Below are 25,481 nucleotides of genomic sequence, written 5' to 3'. Positions count from 1 at the left end.
TAAAAAGTTCATCCATTAATGCTTTAACAATCATTTTGGTAGATATTCCTGGTCTAAAACTCTGGTCTATTCTGGAGTGTTTCCTCCTCCAGAAGCTCACAGAGCTGGCTGCATGTTTCAGCCACAATGTCTGGGGAACCAAACGTTCATGTGCTGCTGATTTTCTCTGAGCTGAACAAACTGAACGCTTCTCTGCAAGGTGGCCGTACACATGTATGACAGAATGGAAGGGATTCTCTAAACCAGCAGAAGATGGAGGGAGTGCGTCAGAAAGGGAAGATCCTCCATGTCTCCATCAGTGGAGGAACTGGCAGGTTCTGCTGTGCTCTCTCCTCCTGTGACACCAGCAGTTCCTGACCACTGGGAGGTGCTGGAGGGAGGATTTCAGAGCTCCTTTACTGATATGGTTTGACCTCTGCCTGACGACCTCCGTCCGTCCAAGGACACATCAGTTGCTGCTCATCAGGGTCAGAGGTCACACTAATGTGGGAGTATGTGAGCGTCCACAGACGGCTTGAGGATTGACGTCACTTCTACATGTCTGCTTCAGATAAAAACATGAATCTGAATTATTCCAACAGCTCAGTGTCGTAGGCAAGAAGTCTGTTTGTAACAGGCAGTGGCACGGCCATCCTGCAGCTTGTTCATGTTTAAAAACCTGAAAATATCAACCTGTGTATTACTTCAATAGCTTAGTATTGAATGGACAATAACACAGTAGCTCTGTTTATACATGGCACCAGGCCAGCTTCATATAAAACACAGTTTCATACAATATATATAGTCGGGGTCCCTGCTCCGTCTCTCCATCAGTTTGGGGTCCTTGGCCTGGAAAACCTTGAAGACCCCTGGATATGATACAAGCTCTGAAGTGTGTCTGATGTTGCTTCATAAAGTTTCAGTTACAATCCAGGCTGGTCAACGTTTCATTAGCAGCTGTTTGGAGCAGTTTCATATTTTATCTTTAAAATGTATTAAGTCAATTCAACATTTTAACTCTTTCAACATTTTTGCTCCTTTTTAGATAGAATTTCATGTCTTTTTAAAAAAATTTAAACTTCTTTTGTTTTAAAACTCTGGTCATTCAAGGTTTTTTATCTTTGCTGTTGTAAGCTGTTTTTTCCCCATTACTAGTTTGTGCTTTTTTTTCTTTTTCATTTGTTGTTTTTTTTCAAAGTGGTTTTCACAAGAGACCAGATTCCTTTTGAAAAAGACTCTGTCGTGTAAATAGAATGAAAATAAAAGAGTGTAGAAGTGGTGGAAGCAGACAGACGGTGGGTGGAGTGGAGAGTCTTTGTTTCTCCACACAGACTGAAGCTGTCAGGCCAAACATTCCAACAGGTGAAGCTCCACCCCCTCTGACTCCACCCCCGACATCAGTGCACCACACCTCCTCTCTCCACTTATGTCACCTGGCCCCGCCCCCTTCTAATGTGAGCCCTTCTTCCCAGTGCAACCACAACACAATGTTGGTTTCAGTGTGATTCAGTGAAGCTTCAGGGAGCCGCTACAGAGGAGCTGAAGAGCCACATGTTGAACAGCTGTTCTAAGAGAAAACGTCTTCCTCCAAATAAAGTGTCAGACTTTATATTAAAGCTCCACCTTCACTTTAAAGTTCAGATTGACGTCATGAAGCAGGTTCAAACAGGTTTTCTCAGGAATGTCCTCCTCTGGGTGTGTCAGAGCAGGAAAGAGAACGTCGACGCTGTCAGACATCAGAGACGGACTGAGACAGACTGAGACAGACTCAGAGGGACGAAGAGCAGCTTCTTCTCTCCACAAGTTTCCTCACACATGGAAAAGTGTCTGTAAGAAGAAGAGAAGAGAGTTCAGGTGAGGATCTGTCAGCTCTTTAGAAGCTTCCACAACGGAGCAAAAGACTTTCTAACTTCTCTTTTTCTCTTTCATTCACACCATCACAAACCTCTGACAGCTGCTTTCTTCTTCTTCACCTGTTGGACAAACATTTCATCCTCCATTTAACTCCTTTCTTCACTTCTTTTCTTCTCCATGGAGACACTCTGAAAACATTCAGCAGTGGGCGGGGCTTCAGCCCTCCCACACACACACACACACACACACACACACACACACACACACACACACACACACACACACACACACACACACGACTCAATCATCTCATTATTTATCATCCAGACGCTTCATTTTTTCCCTGAAACCTCCAACTGACATTAATCCTATTGATTGTTGTATTTTTCATGTTTCTATATTTTCTTCTCTCATCTTATTTCCTCTGTTTGTTCATTATTATTATTTTTTCTTCTCTCTGTTTTGTCTCGGCGTGGTGTGTGTGTGTGTGTGTGTGTGTGTGTGTGTGTGTGTGTGTGTGTGTGTGTGTGTGTGTGTGTGTGTGTGTGTGTGTGTGTGTGTGTTGAGCAGGTTAGTGTGTTTCTCTCTGTCTGACTCAACATGTGTGACGTGGATGAAGAAGACCCACCAGAGTGTGTGGACAGGTAAGAGACGTCCCCCCCTCCTGCATTCAGTCAAACAGCAAACAGAAGAATGGACACTAAATGTAAACTCCATAGAAAGATGAAATGTAGTAAAAGTGGCTCTGCTGTATTGACTCGTCTCAAGGCTCAGTGATTTCAAGTCATCCAAAGTGAGCGGAAGTGATTTCAACAGGCAGCAGAAAAAGAGCTGCAGTAAAGGACATGAGGTGCAGAGACATTCCACCGTCCCCATGATCAGTCCCAATGTGATCATGAAAGACACAAGGACAAGCAGTGGAAAGGACAAAGACTAGAAGATCATGTGTTGTCTTTCTGGTCAGAGTTTCTAACTCCTCTTAAGCTGATCCAAGGTCAGAGCAGTGTCACCTTTCCAACAGGGAGTTTAAAGGAAGTGGACGTCTCCACATGACACTGAAGTCCAAACGTCCCACATCACTAACTTACAGTTTGGTCCACAAAGATTTGTCCAGAGACAAAGTTTGTCTCATTTTGTTCTGTATATTACCACAGGAAATAGAAATGAAACCCTCCAGACTTCAGCTTTAATTCAGTGGCTTCAACTAAAACATCCCAGAACAATGTGAGGAACTAAAGGATTTGAACACAATCCCTTCATGTCAGAGGCTCAAAAGTCACTGAACCAATGAAATAAGAGAGAATCAATCCTTCATCTCTCACACTTGTTGAAAAGCCTTTGCAGGCAATGACTGGCTGAAGTTGTGAACTCATGACGTCAGCAGGCGCTCGCTGGGTTTCCTCTATTTTAATGCTCTTCCAGGCTTCACCGCAGAGCCGCTCACTTGATGTTGCTTTGTGGGCCTTTCTAATCCAAGTTTAATCTGTAAGAGGTGAAATTCAGAATACAGATTATTGTGGGAAAAGTCAGAGTCCAGATCAGATGCTACTACTTTTCCAGGAACTTTGAAACAAAAGGCAGATTGGAAATGACATGAAGCTTATTGAAGTTCTTTCATCAAACATATTTTTACTGATCAATTCCTGAAAACTTTTCCAGAAGAAAATAACATTAAAGTTCTTTTGTTGAAAACAGGAAATGAAATGAGAAGAACCAAGTGTGATCTGTTGATCTAATACAACATTTTGAGTGTGTGTGTGTGTGTGTGTGTGTGTGTGTGTGTGTGTGTGTGTGTGTGTGTGTGTGTGTGTGTGTGTGTGTGTGTGTGTGTGTGTGTGTGTGTGTGTGTGTGTGTGTGTGTGTGTAGAGGTGAGAAGCTCAGACACACAGCAGGGTCTTCAGTATCCAGCAGCTTGTCTATGAAGAGTGACCGGTCCAAAGGTCGTCCACCAGACTTCAGTACTGAACCTGGACCTTCAGACACAAAGTAAGAAACTCTTTATTTTCTTTTATTTCCTCAAAACCAGAGTGAGAGAAGTTGTGCTCACTCTAAGATTCACTTCCAGTATTTTAGTACAAGAGTCCAAACTGCAAACTGACCAGTAAAGTCTGATCCTCCACTCTTTCAAAAGTCCTATTTTGATGATGAATCTGCTGGTTTCAAAGCCCTGGGGAACACCAGAGGAGAGGGGGATGGGGGGATGTAAAAGATTTGAACTGAATGATTTTTAACTTTAAAGTTATTCGACCAGAATCCATTTGGGAATCATGAAAAATGTAGGATTCAGTTGTTGATGTTGATCTCTGATACATTAATACCTTTCTGAATGGAATTGGTCATGACACTCACACAAACACATCATTCCAGCATTTAAATTTAAAGGAACATACCAGTGTGTTGACCTCTTGCTGATTAATGATCAGTTTCACAACATTTAAGAATATTCTGGAGGTTCTAATCCTCTTTCTCTGAGAAAGTCCAGTCTTTTATTTTGGGCTGAATCGGTCCAATGTTGATCATTTTGCTTCAGCTTCTGCGACGCCAGCTTTGATATCCCAGAAACCCTTGTGGCAGATTTCCCAAGATGATGTCAGTTAGGAAACATCAACACAGTTTGATGTTTTGTTTGTAAACATCAACTTTGGTGGGATCGATTTGGGAAACTGCAGGTTGGAAATGAGTCCAAATGAGTGTTGATGGTCTTGTTTTGGTGTTTTGGTTTATTCTCTCTGCAGAAGGGAGATGTTTTATGGGAAGTACATTTTGAAGATTGTTTTTCTGGTAGAGTAACTTTAAATGTGGAACTACAGTTTATAACTATTAAATATCCTCACAGTATTTTCACAAAGTCTGACTTAGAGAATCAAAGTCTCAGTTCTTCCATGTATCTTCCATTGTTCCAGTCAGTCTGTTCCTGATGTTGTGTTTGTTTTTAGCTCTGACTCTGGGTTTCCATCCAGCTGTGTGTCCATGAAGAGTGACCGCTCTAAGGACGAACCCAATAACTTTAAATGTGGAGCAGGAAGTGGTGATGAGGGGTGAGAATCAGTGTTTGTCTCAGGATTCCTCATCACACCACACAGCACCTTTAACAAAGTCAACATGTTTCTGCAGCGTGAGCCAGCAGAGCTCCCAGCTTCTCCCTGGTGGCTCCGCCCCTCAGCATCAAAGACATCTGGACTCCACATTTATGGTGAGAACACGTCTCCATTCAACACTTTACTGTCACATCATGAGACAGAAGAAGCTGCTGTGACTTCCAGCTGAAACATGAAACAGACACTCAGCTTATTAGATCCATTCAGGTCCAAAGTGAAACAGTCCAACCTTCATCCAGCTTCCAGTCTTCACTGATGCTTGAAGCTGCTTCTGCTGGAGATCCCACATGAAGTGTGATTTGGCTTCACATGTTGTCCATCCTGCTCTCTGCACTGGATTTACACTCACATCTCAATCTGGCTTCAGTTTCAGCTCAAAGTCAACTCCAGATGTTTCTCTGTTCCAGCTGCTGGAGGACAACATGGTGACTTTCATGAAGAAGGAGCTGAAGAAGATGAAGAAGCTCCTGAGTCCAGATTACCCAGCATGCTCAGAGAGTGAGAGGGAGGATGAGGATGAAGAGCAGAGGAGCAGCAGAGAGTCATTTCTGAGGATCACCCTGGACTTCCTGAGGAGGATGAAGCAGGAGGAGCTGGCTGAGCGTCTGTGGAGCAGTAAGAGGATTTGATCTCATTTCACAGGATGGAGATGAAGCTGAAATGTTCTCAGCTGGAGCAGAAAGCAGTCAGAAACAGAGTCCTTCCAGAGAACACAGGTCATTTCCAGGTCCGACACAGAAAGTGTGAAACAGGCAGAAAGTCCAAAACAAGCAGCAGAGAAGAGGAGGCACAAAGAGAGTTCCTGAACTCTGCTGCTCATGTGAGGCAAACATCTGCATCAGATCAGAGGCTGTTTGGTCTCCACTGAGGAGCTGGATGGAGCTGATGGAGGAGAAACATCTCCACTAACACACTGTCATCTTCACATTCAATGTCAAACACACTCAACTCATTCCTGCTTTCTTCTTTTCAGGAACTTCTGCTGGAGTCTGCCAACAGAAGGTGAAATGTGCCCTGAAGGAGAGGTTCCAGGTTGTGTTTGAGGGGCTCTCTAAAGCAGGAGAGTCCACCCTCCTGAAGCAGATCTACACAGAGCTCCACATCACAGAGGGAGGGACTGCAGAGGTCAATGAGGAACATGAGGTCAGACAGATTGAAACAGCATCCAGGAGAGCAGCCAGAGCAGAAAGCAGCATCAGACCAGGAGACCTCTTTAAAGCCTCACCTGGAAGATCTCCACCAATCAGAACAGTGCTGACAAAGGGAGTGGCTGGCATTGGGAAAACAGTCCTGACACAGAAGTTCACTCTGGACTGGGCTGAAGACCAAAGCAACCAGGACGTCCACTTCACATTTCCATTCACCTTCAGAGAGCTGAATGTGCTGAAGGAGAAGAAGTTCAGCTTGGTGGGACTTGTTCATCACTTCTTCACTCCAACCAAAGAAGCAGGACTCTGCAGCTTTGAAGACCTCCAGGTGGTCTTCATCTTTGACGGTCTGGATGAGTGTCGACTCCCTCTGGACTTCCAGCACCCTGAGATCCTGACTGATGTTACAGAGTCCACCTCAGTGGATGTGCTGCTGACAAACCTCATCAGGGGGAACCTGCTTCCCTCTGCTCGCCTCTGGATCACCACACGACCTGCAGCAGCCAATCACATCCCTCCTGACTGTGTCGGCATGGTGACGGAGGTCCGAGGGTTCACTGACCCACAGAAGGAGGAGTACTTCAGGAGGAGGTTCAGAGAGGAGCAGCAGGCCAGCAGGATCATCTCCCACATCAAGACCTCACGAAGCCTCCACATCATGTGCCACATCCCAGTCTTCTGCTGGATCACTGCTACAGTTCTGGAGGAGGTGTTGAAGAGCAGAGAGGGAGGAGAGCTGCCCAAGACCATGACTCAGATGTACATCCACCACCTGGTGGTCCAGGCCAAAGTCAAGAAGGTCAAGTATGATGGAGGAGCTGCCACAGATCCACACTGGAGTCCAGAGAGCAGGGAGATGGTGGAGTCTCTGGGAAAACTGGCTTTTGATGAGCTGCAGAAAGGAAATCTGATCTTCTATGACTCCGACCTGACAGAGTGTGGCCTGGATCTCAGAGCAGCCTCACTGTACTCTGGAATGTTCACACAGGTCTTTAAAGAGGAGCAAGGCCTGTACCAGGACAAGGTCTTCTGCTTCATCCATCTGAGCCTTCAGGAGTTTCTGGCTGCTCTTCATGTCCATCAGACCTTCATCAGCTCTGGAATCAACCTCCTGGATGAACAACAACAAACAGTCCTGATGCAGAAAGTTGATCTCCACCATCTCCATCAGAGAGCAGTGGACGAGGCCTTGAAGAGTCCAAATGGACACCTGGACTTGTTCCTCCGCTTCCTCCTGGGTCTTTCACTGCAGACCAATCAGAGTCTCCTCCGAGGTCTGCTGACACAGACAGGAAGTAGCTCACAGACCAATCAGAACACAGTCCAGTACATCAAGGAGAAGCTGAGTAAGAATCTGTCTGCAGAGAGAAGCATCAATCTGTTCCACTGTCTGAATGAACTGAACGATGGTTCTCTGGTGGAGGAGATCCAACAGTCCCTGAGATCAGGACGCCTCTCCACTGATAGACTGTCTCCTGCTCAGTGGTCAGCTCTGGTCTTCATCTTACTGTCATCAGAAGAAGATCTGAAGGAGTTTGACCTGAAGAAATACTCTGCTTCAGAGGAGGCTCTTCTGAAGCTGCTGCCAGTGGTCAAAGCCTCCAACAAAGCTGTGTACGTGGTTCATGAACAAATATGTAGAACTGAGTCCATGACAAACATTGAACTGGTTTTCATTGTTGCTTCTTCTTCAGGTTGAGCTGCTGTGGTCTGTCATGGAGAAGCTGTGGAGCTCTGTCCTCAGTCCTCAGCTCTCAGTCCTCCAGTCTGACACATCTGGACCTGAGTTACAACAAGCTGCAGGATTCAGGAGTGAAGCAGCTGTCTGCTGGACTGGGGAGTCCTCACTGTAAACTGGAAGCTCTCAGGTTCTGACATTATTGATCATTAATATCCACCACTCTCTGTTCTCCTGCTCACATCTCTAGAACATCAGTAAAACATCTCAGTAGAACACTGCAGCCTCTTGATGTTTTCTCCTCTATTAATCAGGAAGTAAAACTACAAAGTAAAGTTTCCAGTGTAAGTTCAGGTGGAGAGCAGCAGCTTTACTTCCTCCACTCACTGTGTTTGTGATGCTCCATGTCACAGAGTTCTGCCTCAGACTCTGACACCGACACGACTACGAGCAAGAACACCACACATGAGACAAGCACAGCAGCAGCAGGACACTCACTTCAGGTGTGCTCCTGTGGCTGGATGAAAATATCATCACTTAGGAGGCTGAGGATCCACCAAGGAAAGAGAGGATGATGAGAGAGCAGAGGCAAGAGCCTCACAGTGACCAGTACTTCTTATGAAGCAACCAGTCAAATCAGTGGAGTGAAGCACAGCGACGGGACAAAATAGAATAGAATAGTTTATTCTAGTGATGGCCAGATGAAGCTTCATGAACCACTGTCTTTACTTTCTGACCCTCACACAGAACCTCTGTGTAGTTTTCTTCTTTTCATTTTAAATGAATATAATCTTAGGAATCCTACTGTCACTACTTGCTGTCTTATTAATGTGTAGAAAGGTGAATGAAATTTCGACCTCTTCTATGTCAGGAAGTCTTAAATTCTTCATCCTTTATGATTAATTGTGTTAATTGTTATTAATTTAACTAAGAATTCAAATTCTAAATGAATAGTTTTGTACAGTATATCTTGATGAGACTGATATAAATTGGCATCATTTCCTGTTAAACAGGTGGTGCCCCGAGGTTTTCTGATGCACATCAGATTCCATGTTTTGTTCATGATCCATGACTCTTTGATCAATACTAATCAGTGTTGACACAGTTAGTTTGAAAAAGTAATCCAAGTACTGATTACTAGTTACTCCTTTTTGCCACAAACTCAGTTCTGATCACTGCCTGGCCTCCTGCTGATATATATTTAACCTTTGACCTTCATTCTTTGTTGTATTTATATCTGACTCACGCTTTTATTATCAGATTGTTACTATTGCAGCTAGTTATTTATGTGGTGATGTAGTTGTAGTCTGTTGTTGCACTATTTATCTATTTATATATTTATATCTATTTATCTATATATTTATATATTTGCACTCTCTGCGCTATTCAAGCTTTTAATTTCCCCCCTAGGGGACAAATAAAGTCTTTCATTGATCGATTGATTGATTGAAAAGAAAAAAATACAAAAAGAGTTCAACATCTCTGCAGTTCTTGTTGCAATGATATGGTTTAGTGTTGACATTTCTTGGTTCCAATTCTTTTGTGTCACCTGAACGCACCATTAGATCGAGTTTGTCTGTGATTGGCTGAGAGTGGAGAAGGGGGTGGGTCAGGTCAGACAGCATGCTCTGTGTGTGTCTGTTAGTTTGGAGGAGAGAACGAGCAGCCGCTTCTGTTTAATAATAAAGTGTCTTTGTAGAGAAGAATCTCATCTTGCTGGACGCCACAATAGTAATGCTACAGTAGTAATGCTACAGTAGTATTGCTACAATAGTAATGCTACAATAGTAAGGCTACAGTAGTAATGCTACAATAGTAATGCCACAATAGTAATGCTACAGTAGTAATGCTACAATAGTTATGCTGCCATGGTAAGGCTACAATAGTAATGCTACAGTAGTAACGCCACAATAGTAATGCTATAATAGTAACGCTACAATACTAATGCTACAATAGTAATGCTGCAATAGAAAGGCTACAATAGTAATGCTGCAATAGTAAGGCTACAATAGTAATGCTACAGTAGTAACGCCACAATAGTAATGCTACAATATTAATGCTACGATAGTAATGCTACAATAGTAATGCCACAGTAGTAATGCTACAGTAGTAACGCCACAATAGTAATGCTACAATAGCAATGCTACAAATTAATGCTACAGTAGTAACGCTACAATAGTAACGCTACAATAGTAACGCTCCAATGGTAACGCTATAATAGAAATTCTACAGTAATAAGGCTACAATAGTAATGCTACAATAGTTGTGCTACAATAGTAATGCTACAATGGTAACACTACAATAGTAACGCTACAATAGTAATGCTACAGTAGTAATGCCACAATAGTAACGCTACAATAGTAATGCTACAATAGTAATGCTCCAATGGTAATGCTACAATAGTAATGCTACAATCGTAACGCTACAATAGTAATTCTACAATAATAATGCTAGAATAGTAATGCTACAATAGTAACGCTCCAATGGTAATGCTACAATAGTAATGCTACAATAGTAATGCTACAATGGTAACGCTACAATAGAAATTCTACAGTAATAACGCTACAATAGTAATGCTACAAAAGTAATGCTACAAAAGTAGCGCTCGAATAGTAACACTACAATAGTAACACTACAATAGTAACGCTACAATAGTAATGCTACAATGGTAACGCTACAATAGTAATGCTACAATTTTAATGCTACAGTAGTAATGCCACAATAGTAACGCTACAATAGTAACGCTACAATAGTAACGCTACAATGGTAACACTATAATAGAAATTCTACAGTAATAAGGCTACAATAGTAATTCTACAATAATAATGCTAAAATAGTAATGCTACAATAGTAACGCTCCAATGGTAATGCTACAATAGTAATGCTACAATAGTAATGCTACAAAAGTAGCGCTCGAATAGTAACACTACAATAGTAACACTACAACTGTAACGCTACAATAGTAACGCTACAATAGTAACGCTACAATAGTAATGCTACAATGGTAATACTACAATAGTAATGCTACAATAGTAATGCTACAGTATTAATGCCACAGTAGTAATGCTACGATGGTAATGCTACAATACTAATTCTATAATAGTAATGCTGCAATATTTAGGCTACAATAGTAATGCTACAATAGTAATGCTGCAATAGTAAGGCTACAATAGTAATGCTACAGTATTAACGCCACAATAGTAATGCTACAGTAGTAACGCTACGATAGTAATGCTACAATGGTAACACTACAATAGTAATTCTACAGTAATAACGCTACAATAGTAATGCTACAATAGTAACGCTCCAATAGTAATGCTACAATAGTAACGCTACAATAGTAATGCTATAATAGTAACGCTACAATACTAATGCTACAATAGTAATGCTGCAATAGAAAGGCTACAATAGTAATGCTGCAATAGTAAGGCTACAATAGTAATGCTGCAATAGTAACGCCACAATATTAATGCTACAATATTAATGCTACGATAGTAATGCTACAATAGTAATGCCACAGTAGTAATGCTACAGTAGTAACGCCACAATAGTAATGCTACAATAGCAATGCTACAAATTAATGCTACAGTATTAACGCTACAATAGTTACGCTACTATAGTACCACTACAGTAGTAGCGCTACGATAGTAATTCTACAGTACTAACGCTACAATAGTAATGCTACAATAGTAACGCTCCAATGGTAACACTATAATAGAAATTCTACAGTAATAAGGCTACAATAGTAATGCTACAATAGTAACGCTACAATAGTAATGCTATGATAGTAACGCTACAATACTAATGCTACAATAGTAATGCTGCAATAGAAAGGCTACAATATTAATGCTACAATAGTAACGCCATAATAGTAACTCCACAATAGTAATGCCACAATAGTAATGCCACAATAGTAATACTACAATAGTAATGCCACAGTAGTAATGCTACAGTAGTAACGCCACAATAGTAATGCTACAATAGCAATGCTACAAATTAATGCTACAGTAGTAACGCTACTATAGTACCGCTACAGTAGTAGCGCTACGATAGTAATTCTACAGTACTAACGCTACAATAGTAATGCTACAATAGTAACGCTCCAATGGTAACACTACAATAGAAATTCTACAGTAATAAGGCTACAATAGTAAAGCTACAATAGTAACGCTTCAAGAGTAACATTACAATAGTAACGCTCCAATAGTAACGCTCCAATAGTAATGCTACAATAGTAAAGCTACAATAGTAATGCTATAATAGTAACGCTACAATACTAATGCTACAATAGTAATGCTGCAATAGTAAGGCTACAATAGTAATGCTACAGTAGTAACGCCACAATAGTAATTCTACAATAGTAATGCTACAAATTAATACTACAGTAGTAACGCTACAATAGTAACGCTACTATAGTACAACTACAGTAGTAGCGCTACGATAGTAATTCTACAGTACTAACGCTACAATAGTAATGCTACAATAGTAACGCTCCAATGGTAACACTATAATAGAAATTCTACAGTAATAATGCTACAATAGTAATGCTACAATAGTAACGCTACAAGAGTAACGCTACAATAGTAACGCTCCAATAGTAACACTACAATAGTAACGCTCCAATAGTTGTGCTACAATAGTATTGCTACAATAGTATTGCTCCAATAGTAATGCTACAAGAGTAACACTACAATAGTAACGCTCCAATAGTAGCGCTCCAATAGTAACACTACAATAGTAACGCTCATATAATAATGCTACAATAGTAATGCTACAATAGTAATGCCACAGTTGTAATGCTACAATAGTAATGCTACAATAGTAATGCTACAATGGTAACACTACAATAGTAATGCTACAATAGTAATGCTACAGTATTAATGCCACAATAGTAATGCTACAATAGTAATGCTACAATAGTAATGCTACAGTATTAATGCTACAATAGTAATGCTACAATAGTAATGCTACAATAGTAATGCTGCAATAGTAAGGCTACAATAGTAATGCTACAGTAGTAACGCCACAATAGTAATTCTACAATAGTAATGCTACAAATTAATACTACAGTAGTAACGCTACAATAGTAACGCTACTATAGTACCACTACAGTAGTAGCGCTACGATAGTAATTCTACAGTACTAACGCTACAATAGTAATGCTACAATAGTAACGCTCCAATGGTAACACTATAATAGAAATTCTACAGTAATAATGCTACAATAGTAATGCTACAATAGTAACGCTACAAGAGTAACGCTACAATAGTAACGCTCCAATAGTAACACTACAATAGTAACGCTCCAATAGTTGTGCTACAATAGTATTGCTACAATAGTATTGCTCCAATAGTAATGCTACAAGAGTAACACTACAATAGTAACGCTCCAATAGTAGCGCTCCAATAGTAACACTACAATAGTAACGCTCATATAATAATGCTACAATAGTAATGCTACAATAGTAATGCCACAGTTGTAATGCTACAATAGTAATGCTACAATAGTAATGCTACAGTATTAATGTCACAATAGTAATGCTACAATAGTAATGCTACAATAGTAATGCTACAATAGTAATGCTACAATGGTAACACTACAATAGTAATGCTACAGTATTAATGCCACAATAGTAATGCTACAATAGAATTGCTACAAATTAGAAGAAGAATCCTATTAAAGACACATGGAATCTATTAAAGAGTGTAAAGAGAAAGACCCAGAGACATTTCATTAGTAAGGAAGAAATCATAGAAATTATTATCAAATGTAAAACCAAATCTTCAGATTGAGACTAAATGGAGATGAAACCAGTAAAGAGGGTGATTGAGTTTATCTCCAAACTACTGACACACATCTGGAACCTTTGTCTTTCCAAACTGGACAATTTCCTGACAAAAAGACTCAAATCAAAGTGAAGTACAAAACTAGAACCAAAGAAGACTGAACAAACTCCAGGACAATGTCTCTGCTCCCACAGTTCTCACAAACTAAACCATGAATGAATGAATGGATTGTGTCTCTCAGAAGAATGATTGTCTCCACTGTCCCCGTCTCTCCAACCAAACACTCTGTAATGAATAGAAAGAAGTAGCAGGACGTCCAGCTCCACTCCACAGCTTCACTTCAACATCTGGAACTGAAGACATGAACAAAACATGTGGACCTCCATGTCCTCTCCTTCACGTCCACATGAAGCCAAAGTCAAACCCAGAGAAGATGATCTGAAGCTCTGAGGTCCAACAAAGTCCTCATAACAACGTCCTGTCCTCTCTGTGTCTCATTACAGCCTTTCTTCATGTAAACTCTCCGACTGTGAAGTGATCTCCTCGGCTCTGAAGTCTGACTCCTCCCATCTCAAACATCTGGACCTGAGTAGGAACCAGCTGAAGGATTCATCAGTGAAGGTTCTGTGTGCTGGACTGGAGAGTCCAAACTGTAACCTGGAGACTCTGAGGTCAGTTCACTGTCTGAAGTTAGAATGTGTTGAAGTCAAACCACTGAGAGGAGTTTAGGAGGATACAGATGTTGGAGGACAGAGATGGACTGAGCTCTGCAGCATGTTAGTGATCAGCATGTTGATGAGACTCTTCTCCTCCTGGTGGCTTCAGCTGTTTGGACTTTACATTTCTAAACTCTTCCAGTCTGAACCTTCTTCAGTCTCAATGACTTCAACATCAAACTTTGTCCTCTAATCTCACTTCTTTCTCTCTTTATTCAGGTTGAGGGGCTGCAGGTTGTCAGAGATCAGCTGTTCTTCTGTGGCCTCAGCTCTGAAGTCCAACCCCTCCCTCCTGAAACATCTGGACCTGAGTGAGAACCAGCTGCAGGATTCAGGAGTTGAGCAGCTGTGTGGTTTTCTGGAGAGTCCACTCTGTAGTCTGGAGACTCTGAGGTCAGACTCCATGTTTGAGTTTGTGTGCAGTGAAAGTTGTGTTGACACTAAAGGTCAGACATCAGGCTGATATGAGATGATCCACACTGAGGATCTCCATGAGAAACTGAGACTTCTTCTCTGGGCTTTAGTCCTGTGACTGTGGCAGAGCCGTGTGGAGCTCCACATTTCAAAGCTTGGTAGAAGAAGCAAGGTGCTGCAGTGGAGAATTCTCCGTCAACCTCTGACACGCTCCATGTTGAGCTTCAGCTTTCAAAGCAGGCTGATCTCTCCTGGATGAAGAGTCACTGATCTCCCAGCTGGAGCTCCAAACTCTCCCTCACTCTGCCATTGTTGCCCCCCTGACCCAGTGTGTGTCATGTAGGGGTGTGATTCCATCCTGTAATAGGAAACAAAGAGGCAGACCACTTGAGCTGGGGTTTGGCTCGGCTGCAGGATTTAATATGCTGCTGCCTCTGTGCAGCTTTTAGGCTCCTTCAATCGCCATGCGCCCTCTGCTGGCCTTTTAGAGTAACACACTACTGCTTTCGCCTGAAAAGTACTACTCTGTTTGAGCCTTTTAAACTCTATTTGAGACACAGTACAATAAAATATATCTATAGGGTAGTTTTAATCACTTTGAACTTATTTCATTTATTGTTTTAACCCTGAGCTGTAATTTAGTCCTATTGACTTTTTAACATCTTTTAAATACGCTTTAAATTGCTGCACCTTTTTTTTATCCTTAACACCGGGGCTCCTCAATTAGTTTTCCTCGAGGGCCAAAATCAGAGCAGCATGTCAAACCAAGGGCTGGAACATCTGCAGGTATTCTGCACTCTGGCAGTAAAAGATTTTTTAATTGCAGATGTTTGAGCTGATGTGACCATTATGAGGGACCGAGCAGAAAGACCAGGACCTCCAAAGGAGGCCAGGACCTCCAAAGGAGGCCTGGACCTGGAGGCCAGGACTCTGTTGTATTTAAAATGTTTATTAATATTAGTTTTTTGCAAAAAAAAAAAAAAAACAACCTGTATAAAACCCCCCTAAACATGCTCAAAAACTCACCAAATTTGGCACGCTCATTAAGCCCCAGAGAGCCAAAATGTCTCTCTAGCGCCACCTAGAAAAACCAAAATGGGCACCACGGCCCATAGGAATGTCGTAGAGAGATCAAACCAAAACTCAATTGTTCGTCTTATTGAGACCTAAAAATCACATACTGCTACCCCTGACTTAACTCTGACAGGAAGTCCGCAGTTTGCCTTTCAAAGTAAGATTTTCTATCAAAAACGGCCCTCAACCTCTGAAGGAGAATACATTTGACCCCCTAAACATGCTCAGGGACTCACCACATTTGACTCACTCATTAACACTGGGTGATATTAAATGAAAATGTAAAAATTAACCCCCAGAGAGCCAAAATTTGCTCTCTAGCGCCACCTACAAACACTACAACGGCCACCAAATACACTTAAAGGGCCCGTAGGAATGTCGTAGACAGATCAAACCAAAACTTAATTGTTCGTCTCATCGAGCCCGACAAATCACATGCTGGAAACCCTAAACCTAAATCTGACAGGAAGTCTGCAATTTTCCTTTTAAAGTAAGATTTTCAAACGTTAGCTACTCTGAGCACGAATATCTATCGACTTCAGAAACCTACTAAATGACAGAGGAGCCTCTCCTCCTCAATAATCCCCAATATCATTTTCAGTGGTGGAGCGGTTCTGTTTTTATTAGTCGTCAAAGTTTTGAACACAGAATCCGCCTCCTCGTCCAGTTTAAAGGTTTTGTGCTTTGAATGACGCGACATTTTGTCTTTATTTGAAACGGTTCTCCTTTAACAATCATTTCTTCTTGATGTCCACATCGGCAGTGCTGATTCTCTCTCTCTCACACACACACACACACACACACACACACACACACACACACACACACACACACACACCCACGTGGTGCAATACTGCCCTCTTGTGACGAGTTGGTAAACATGCAACTGTGACGAGGGAGAGAGGTGTGTTCATGGGAGATTCTTCTCTGTGTAGCTCTATGAATTAGTTCTGTGTCTGTAGCTCTAGAAACAGCAGCCCAAGGCTTTAACTTTTTTTTTTTTCCACACCTTCAAAAGAATTGTACTCACGGTGAGTACAGGATTCCAGCAGGTGGCGCCACTGATCCTTAAAGCCTGTTTTATTCTTGACGCGTCGGCGAGCTCTGTACGGCTCCGTGCGGCCGAATGATGTCATTGTAGCCTCCAGGCCCCTCCGAGCGGCTCTGTTCACGCTGACGTCACCGCTCCATGCTCCTCCAACTTCTTGTGACTCCAGTAGAACCTGTGAGGTGTGGAGCGGTAAGAGCTCCACCCTGTACTGAGCAGACACGTCACTGTGCACGGACACATATTTAACTGTTAACACACCGTGATGAGGGACAATGACAACCTACAGAAACACTCTGATTCTACTTTTCTTTCACATGAAGCCGTTAAAAGGATCATTTTATGGCTCCAAATCCAAGCTTTCCTTTCCAGTAGTATGTGGTTTGTTTAGTCGTTACTGATGAAGCTAAAGTCTGGCTTCATTAGAAAGAAGTTCTATTAATGATGCGTCTCATAGCGGAGCGCCCCCTGCTGCCTCATGCAGACCTCAGCCTGCGGTCAGAACGCCATACAAGACCTGGAAGTGAAGTTAGTTCCAATCAGGTTCCATGATTACTTCATAAAACACTCTGGCTTCACTTCCATGCAGTAATGTAACATAATGATCCCAAAGATCCCTGCAGAGGGGCGGAGCCTCCAGCACAGGGTGGAGGAGGAGGAGGAGGAGGAGGAGGAGGAGGAGGAGGAGGAGGAGGAGGAGGAAGAGGAGGAGTGTGAGGAGGAGGAGCAGGAGGAGGAGTGTGACGTCACCAGTCCTTAAGTTTGACTTTCACATCACAGCAGAGGACATAAGGCCCGGGGACCAGAACCCACCAAGAGGTCCAATCTGGTCCCACCAAGCCAGGAGCTTTAAAGGATTTATACACTTTGTTTTGACATTTCAGGGGATTTTCACAATAAGTTTCAGTTAAACTGACTTCATTTTCAGGAACTGATGGAAAAATATAGAGAATTTCATTACAGACACTGAATTTAAAGGTTCTTATAGCACTGGAGGAGGAGGAGGAGGGGGAGGAGGGGGAGGAGAAGGAGGGGGAGGAGAAGGAGGAGGAGGAGGGGGAGGAGGGGGAGCAGGAGGAGAAGGAGGAGGAGGAGCAGGAGGAGGAGGAGGAGGAGGAGGAGGAGCAGGAGGGGGAGAACAGAGCAAGAGGAGGAGGAGGAGGAGCAGGGGAGGGGGGGGAGCAGGAGGGGGAGAACAGAGCAAGAGGAGGAGGAGGAGGAGCAGGGGAGGGGGGGGAGCAGGAGGAGAAGGAACAGGAGGGGGAGGAGGAGTAGGAGGAGGAGGAGGAGGAGGAGGAGCAGTAGGAGGAGCAGGAGGAGGAGGGGGAGGAGTAGGAGGAGGAGCAGGAGGAGGAGTAGGAGGAGGGGGAGGGGAAGAGAACAGAGGAGGAGGAGGAGGAGGAAGAGAACAGAGGAAGATGAGGAGGGGGAGGGGGAAGAGGGGGAGGAGAAGGAGGAGGAGGGGAGGAGGAGGAGGAAGAGAAAGAGGAAGAGGTGGGGGAAGAGAAGGGGGAGGAGGTGGAGGAAAACAGAGCAAGCAGGGGAGGACGAGGAGGAGCAGGAGGAGGAGGAGCAGGAGGGGGAGAAAGAGGAGGAGAAGGAGGAGGAGCAGGACGGGGAGGAGGAAGAGGAGGAGGGGGAAGAGGAGGAGGGGGAGGAGGAGGACGACGAGGAGGAGGGGGGAGGAGGTGGAGGAGAACAGAGCAAGAGGAAGAGGAGGACGAGGAGAACAGAGCAAGCAGGGGAGGAGGAGGAGGAGGAGAACAGAGCAGGAGGAGGAGAACAGAGCAGGAGGAGGAGGGGGAGGAGGAGGGGATGGAGGAAGAGGAGGAGCAAGAGGAGGAGGAGGAGGGGGATGAGGAAGAGGAGGGGGAGGAGGAGCAGGAGAAGGAAGAGGAGGAGGGGCAGGAGAAGGAAGAGGAGGACAGTGTGTGTGTGTGTGTGTGTGTGTGTGTGTGTGTGTGTGTGTGTGTGTGTGTGTGTGTGTGTGTGTGTGTGTGTGTGTGTGTGTGTGTGTGTGTGTGTGTGTGTGTGTGTGTGTGTGTGTGTGTGTGTTGTGATCCAGATGTTGGAGGACAGAGATGGACTGAGCTCTGCAGCATGTTAGTGATCAGCATGTTGATGAGACTCTTCTCCTCCTGGTGGCTTCAGCTGTTTGGACTTTACATTTCTAAACTCTTCCAGTCTGAACCTTCTTCAGTCTCAATGACTTCAACATCAAACTTTGTCCTCTAATCTCACTTCTTTCTCTCTTTATTCAGGTTGATTTACTGCAGGTTGTCAGAGATCAGCTGTTCTTCTGTGGCCTCAGCTCTGAAGTCCAACCCCTCCCTCCTGAAACATCTGAAACATCTGGACCTGAGTGAGAACCATCTGCAGGATTCAGGAGTTGAGCAGCTGTGTGGTTTTCTGGAGAGTCCACTCTGTAGTCTGGAGACTCTGGGGTCAGTTGACTGTCTGTTACTGTTGTAGAAGGAGAAATGTTTGTGAGCAGCTGTGATGTGAGACTCTGATCCTGCAGTGAGAGATGGACTGAGCTCAGCAGCTTGTTACTGATGTGTGTGGACATGAGGAGGAGTGGCAATGTTGTGCTGACATGTTGGAGGATGAGTGTGATGAAGATCCACAACAACAGAACAGCTCATTGATCAGGACACAGTAATGTGGAGCTGCTCATTTCTCCATCAACACATCTGATTGGTTCTCCTCATTCATTCTGCTGCTTTCTCTCTTTATTCAGGTTGAGGGGCTGCAGGTTGTCAAAGATCAGCTGTTCTTCTGTGGCCTCAGCTCTGAAGTCCAACCCCTCCCACCTGAAGGAGCTCGACCTGCGTTACAACAAGCTTGAGGATCCAGATGTGCAGCAGCTGGTTGGTCTTCAGCAGAGTCCAGACTGCAGCCTGCAGACTCTCAGGTCAGTAGATGTTGGAGTGAGTCCATGCTGCTTCCAGCAGGTTTCTACTAAACACAGTTAGTGTGAGAACAAAGATCCAGAGTTTGACTGCTCAGTGAGGCTGTGAGAGGAGAACGCTGAGCAGCTTCAGGATTGGACAGCAGAGGACACAGTCAGCCAATCAGAGGAGCCTCAGGCTTGTTGTGTTGGTCTGACAGTGGTGGTCCTTCATGAGCTCTGAGCTGCTGCTGTGGACAGGACTGAAGTCCTGGCTGCTCCACAGAGACTCTCCTCATCACCTCTCATCTCTCTCATCTCTCTGCAGCTGGTGAGAGCAGAGAGGACGCTGTGTGTCCTGAAGATCCACCCCCATCTAACCAGGGTTCCTGGGCAAGTGACGTAGAACCATAACTGTGTGGACTCACCCTCCTCCTCCTTCTCCTCCTCCTTCTCTTCCTCCTCATCCTCCTCCTCCTCCTCATGTGTTGGTTCATTGTGTTGGGCCTGGCCTCCATGGCTCACCCCCTCCGGACAAAGGAACATTTGATCACCACTGGAAAAATTCACCATTGGTCACATGACCCCCACTAGGGGGTCCACAGCAACCCCTCCCTGGAAGCTGCATCCCTGCACCTCACCACCAGGGGGATCCACCAACTCCATCCACAGCTGTAGAAAACGCCCCGGAAACTCTGAAGCCAACCCCGCTCTGATTGGCCAAGGCCATGGTGAGCACAGCAGGGAGCCGGACCATGATGCGCCGGTATAAAAGTCCCACCTGCGAAGACACACCGTCTCCAAGACGGATTCACGTCCATCCAGACGCAGGACTTCGTACGGAGACACAAGGAGCCGCGTGTTAACTCATGTGGACCGGCCCAGAACTTTTTAACTCCCTTCTCTCTCTCCCCCTCCTTCACTAATCCGCCGCCGCTCCTGTTATCTGATCAGATAAGCTCACACACACACACACACAGTCACATTTAGCAGCCAAACTGCTCTCTGGTGCTGCTGAACCACATCCACATCCATCACCAGAGTTCTAACTGCATGTCCCGTTAGAACTCCGGCGCTCAGAACCGGGCCCACAAAGTCCACCAGTCTTTATGGGAGTAGGTGAGACCGCGTCGTTCCGAGACCCCCTCGCGCATACTCGTGCAACGGGCGTCTTGTTTATCTGGTCGCTAAGCAACCGCTGCCTCCCCAGAAAGAGCGAGTCAAACGCCTCTAGTGGTCACGTGGTTCATTGAAATTCCTCTTGACATCCACCTGGTGGACACATCAGACCATTGCGCTCTCCCTCTGCCCGCCGCCGCATGCCCCTAGTGGTTGTCCTGGTCACCACACTGACCCGCCAACGTCTGCCTCCCTCTGGTGGACATTCAATGCCATTCCACTCATCACTCCAGGCCAGACACACACACACACACACACACACACACACACACACACACACACACACTATTTGTACATAGTGTTTGCTGTTTAATAGATTAGATCTCCGTGTTAGATGTCGTTTGTTACTTGAATGTGTTGATTTATTAGACGATTTATGAATTATTTAGGAAATAATCCATTTTTATTAATAAACGCCTGTTAGCTGAATTGAACGATTCTTGGTGATTATTGTGTATTTATTGTTGACAATTCACTGGTTTGTAACAGTCTGTGCTCGGATCTCACACCTTCCCTTTTATTTAAGATTGTTATATTTTTACACAGAAATTAGGGATGCCCCGATCCGATCGGTAGATATCGGATCGGGGCCGATATTAGTGATTTGTGAGTGATCGGAAATCGGCAAATCCAGCCGATCACCCCGCTGATCTACAAAAAGAAAAAAGAAAAAAACGAACGCGATCCTCAACATCCCCTAATAACCACAACAATCAGGGACTAGAAGCTCCGGTCTAGCTGCAGAAGCTAGATGCTGGCAGAGCGGGGCCATAGAACTATAAAACTAGAGTTATATATTGTGGTTTATGTGTTTCTGTGCAGAAGTCTGCATCTAAATTTCTATGTGGTCTGTCTTCTTCTGCTTTCTTATTGTGTTTGGTGAGTCACAGCGCCCCTAAAGGCCCTGCCTGTGTACTACATGCCCTGAAGCCTCGTGTTGAGGCTCACCATAGTGAGGTTTGGACGGAGGTTTGTTGGGAGAAGGCCAGGGAGAACAAAGATTGTTTTTTCGTTGTGTGGATGTACCCCCAGTTTACAACAACAACTAAAGAAAAAGCCACACAGAAGCAGCAAACTCGGTGCTGCTTTAAAATAAAGGATTTTAAAATAAAGGATCAGTCCCCACAGGGGAGCGATATGGCAAAAAAACTAACCCTGAAGGTTCCGCTAGTTTGAAGGGAGACTGGGATATTCTGATCAAGTTTTTGAGAGAACTATGCTCAGACTACTTTTGTCAAACAGGTTTTACCACTTTGAAGTAGAATTAAGTGTTTATAATTCACATTAACATGTAAATGTTTTGTGACAAAGCATCTGCCAATACTGCTTCTAGCTTCAGACATCTTAGTTGCTCCAAAAATAGACTATTGAGTATCTTTGCAAATAGCAATGTAAGTATCGGATCGGGAAAGTATCGGTATCGGCCGATACTCAATTCTGAAAAATTGGATTGGTATCGGGAGCAAAAAAGTGTGATCGGGACGTCCCTAGCTTGCACACCTGACCCCAAACACACACACACACACACACACACACACCAATCACAGGCCACCTCGCTGTCATGCTGCGTTCATGTACCATAAAATTAGAGGAACCAACAAACATCATCATTGAATCATTACAACAATAACAACTGCAGAGATTTTACATTATTTTGGTATTTTTCTTTAGTCAAAAGATGTAATTGCAGGAAGCCCCCCGCCTGTTCAGACGGTGGGGGGTGTTGTAGACAGCTGTTGGAAATAACTAAAAAAGTTACTTGTAATCTAACTTAGTGACTTTTAAAAGCAAGTAATCAGCAAAGTGACTAAGTAACTTTTAAAGGAGTAACTAGTCATCAGTAATATTACTTTTTCAAGGTGTCAACACTGCTTATGAGAGTCTAATCAGGGCTTGTTCATGATGGTGAGTTGATTGTTGGAGTTTCCAGATTGCAGATGTCACACCAAGTGGTGGAACGGAAAGGAAAGAACAACCTGGTTCCCCTGGGCAGTGAAAAGGTTTAAGGTTCCTTGTAAGCAGGCAAAGTTTGGAGTTCCTTCATGAGTTGACAGTTCTGTCATGAGCCCTTGGCGTATTGATGATGGCCTGCAGCAGCTGGCTACGACCCTGACAGACAGCATGCATAGCAACATCTCCTCCTTAGTATAGTGGAGAGTATCCCCGCCTGTCATATGGGAGCTGGGGGTTCAATTCCCTGACAGGGAATGCAGCTCTTTAGTTTACTTACTGATGACCCTCGGGTTCAGGTCAGAAATACCCTTTTAGTCACTTCCTTCCAGGTCACACAGCGTTTACCAAACATTTGAGTTGAAAAAGAGGAAGAAGAGCGCCCTCTAGCCAGGGGGAATAAAAGCTCACAGCACCTGCTATTCTCAGGCAGTCTCCCATACAAGCAGAGGGCGCTAGATGGCGCTGTTTGTTCAATAAATGTTTGAAAACATACTTCATTGCCAATCTTTCAGCCTCTATCTTCAAACCAACAGCGCCATCTGGTGGAGTCAGAAAATAAAGAACATGGTTGATGAGGCTTTATTTGGCCAAGGCTCCATCGAGGCTCAGTGCTGGTGTAAGATTGTAAAAGGACCCTCATAGAATCTGAACCATTTTCCACAGCAGAATATATGAACCCCTAATATTTGTACTGAAATGTTAATAGAATTTAAGATCATAAATAAATATGAACAGAAACAACAACATATAATTTTAGATAAACTATGAGAGAGAGAGAGAGACATACTGATGGTAGATTTTAAAAGAGTTAGAATCTTCCTGAGATTCCTTCAGTCTACAAGTTCATGATAGAGCAGCTTCATGAGTGACGCCAACATCAACACTTTAGGAGTGTTTAGTTGCGCCGATCTGTGTCCCCTCGGACCGGGGGATCGGACCAGCTCTCCGTTACTAGGGTCAGGTTCTAACTGCCTACAGATCTAAAATACCTGGAAGGATTCAGTAGAACGATTAAGCTGGTGACGAGGAAACTCGCCTAGCCTCTAACTGCCTACGTCCAGACGCCAATCCCGCTTTGTCCAACTATTAACTGTGCTAAACAGCCTCTTGAGGCACGGCCAATCAGTCGGTCACGTCTGTTAACAGCAGCTTTCCTCTAAATGACTATGGCACTTGGTGTACGTTGCTAGGTTTAGTTTAGAGGTTTGGGATAAACCTCGGGGATTAGTTTGTAACCCAGTTACCTTTTTTGGACTAGAAAAACCTTTAAGAACCTTTGTGATGTTATTGCACACGGTCACTTAACTTTTTACTTCCATTCAGAATTCAGGGAATGACATAGGCGAATTTATTATGATAGTAACTCATTGAAAATTCATGAAACAGTACTTTAAATGCAATACTTATATTTATTGAGCATAGTTTGGCAAGGGTTAAGCTACAGTACTTGATTCAAACAAATACAAATGGTAACAACGATTCACAACTTTGATTACTAATAATACTTCGGATTAAAACTAATAAACTGAGCTTCTCTAAGTGGGTAACCTGATCTTTGTCTTTTTGGAGGGGGCTGGGTGTGGTGGCCTGGCCTTCGTAACCACGTATGGACCCGTCTTTAGTTGATCTCCTTTGGAGGGCGCAGGAAACTCAGTACAGAGTCTCGGTTGTCCCCGGGAAATCCTCCTGCGACAGGGAGAGGGGTGCAGCTGCCATGTCAATCTTGGTCCCGTCAGACTTTGCTCTGTAGCTGGGCTGGAAAGTCCCGAAAACACCACTCGATGCCCTCTGCCGTTCAGCGGTGGGTCCGTGGAGAGTCCCGGGCTTGCCCAACCTGGGCCGCGGCGTCCTCACCCCGGAGCTCTTCTCTCTTCTCCTTTTCTTCTTCCTCCGTACGGTTGAGTTGGGTGTCTTCCTCTGGACACTTCTTACTAAGTTTGTCTGCGAGCGGATCGAGCTGTCCGAATCTCCGGAGATTTCTTCAGGGGAAGGCTCCTCTTCTGCGAGGCATCCTCTTCTGCGAATGTCTCCGTCGGACTCTCTCTATTCTCTGTGGATCTGAACCTTTTATGCTCTCAAGTCCTACAGTCACTCCCCCCGTGAGTCACTCTCTCCATGACTTGCTGTCTTTGTTTACCCACCTTATCCTTCTGTCCCCTTTGCTCCAATTGCTACTTCTGCTTATCTAAGGCACCGGCGCCTCATGCTACATTTCCCACATCCGTTTAGAAACACACTCATTCAATTACTTGCCAATTTATACAGTCAGTATCAATCAACATCAATCATTTTTTTTCATAACAATCATAAAACAAATTTAAAACTTTTTAATTATTGCTAGATTTATAATAATTTTGATTATGAACAGTCTCTTTCTCTATGCCAGTGTCAGTGACTTGTGCGGTGATCTCAAAACACTTCGACTCCTCTTGACACATCACATCTTTACGGACTCATCCACTTTTTCTGGAACCAGAATCATCACATTTTCTGGACACATCACATTTTTTCCTGGACTAATCAGATTTTTCTGGTCTCATCACATCTTTCCGGACTCATCAGATTTTTCTGGACTCAGACTCATCAGATGTTCTGGACTCATTCGATTTTTATTTATTTTTTTTCTGGAAAAAGACTCATCAGATTTTTCTGGACTCATCGCA

The 25,481-nt window shown here is 43.9% G+C and overlaps 1 protein-coding gene across 4 annotated transcripts; it reads left to right on the top strand.

Annotated features, from left to right (window-relative positions):
- Positions 1-1,681: 1,681 nt before the first annotated feature.
- On the top strand, positions 1,682-21,297 carry LOC308128222 (NLR family CARD domain-containing protein 3-like). 4 transcript variants are annotated; one of them, XM_080493929.1, is made up of 13 exons: positions 1,682-1,833; positions 2,404-2,477; positions 3,701-3,820; positions 4,771-4,872; positions 4,949-5,027; positions 5,340-5,547; positions 5,906-7,694; positions 7,775-7,948; positions 14,048-14,215; positions 14,480-14,653; positions 19,058-19,240; positions 19,537-19,710; positions 20,015-21,297. In XM_080493929.1, exons 2-13 carry the CDS (start codon positions 2,434-2,436, stop codon positions 20,019-20,021), a joined length of 3,222 nt encoding a protein of 1,073 aa, XP_080350055.1. In that variant the 5' UTR covers positions 1,682-1,833; positions 2,404-2,433; the 3' UTR covers positions 20,022-21,297. The 4 variants fall into 4 exon arrangements, with proteins under 4 accessions (XP_080350055.1, XP_080350054.1, XP_080350056.1 ...); XM_080493928.1 differs by having other exon boundaries at positions 1,695-1,833; positions 19,537-19,720; positions 20,023-21,286; XM_080493930.1 differs by lacking the exon at positions 19,058-19,240 and having other exon boundaries at positions 1,695-1,833; positions 19,537-19,720; positions 20,023-21,286.
- The last annotated feature ends 4,184 nt before the right edge of the window (positions 21,298-25,481 follow it).

This window comes from Lipophrys pholis, assembly GCF_963383615.2.
Source record: "Lipophrys pholis genome assembly, contig: SCAFFOLD_45, whole genome shotgun sequence".
In the NCBI taxonomy this organism is placed as follows: Eukaryota; Metazoa; Chordata; class Actinopteri; order Blenniiformes; family Blenniidae; genus Lipophrys; species Lipophrys pholis.
This window is presented reverse-complemented; position numbering and strand designations above follow the sequence as displayed.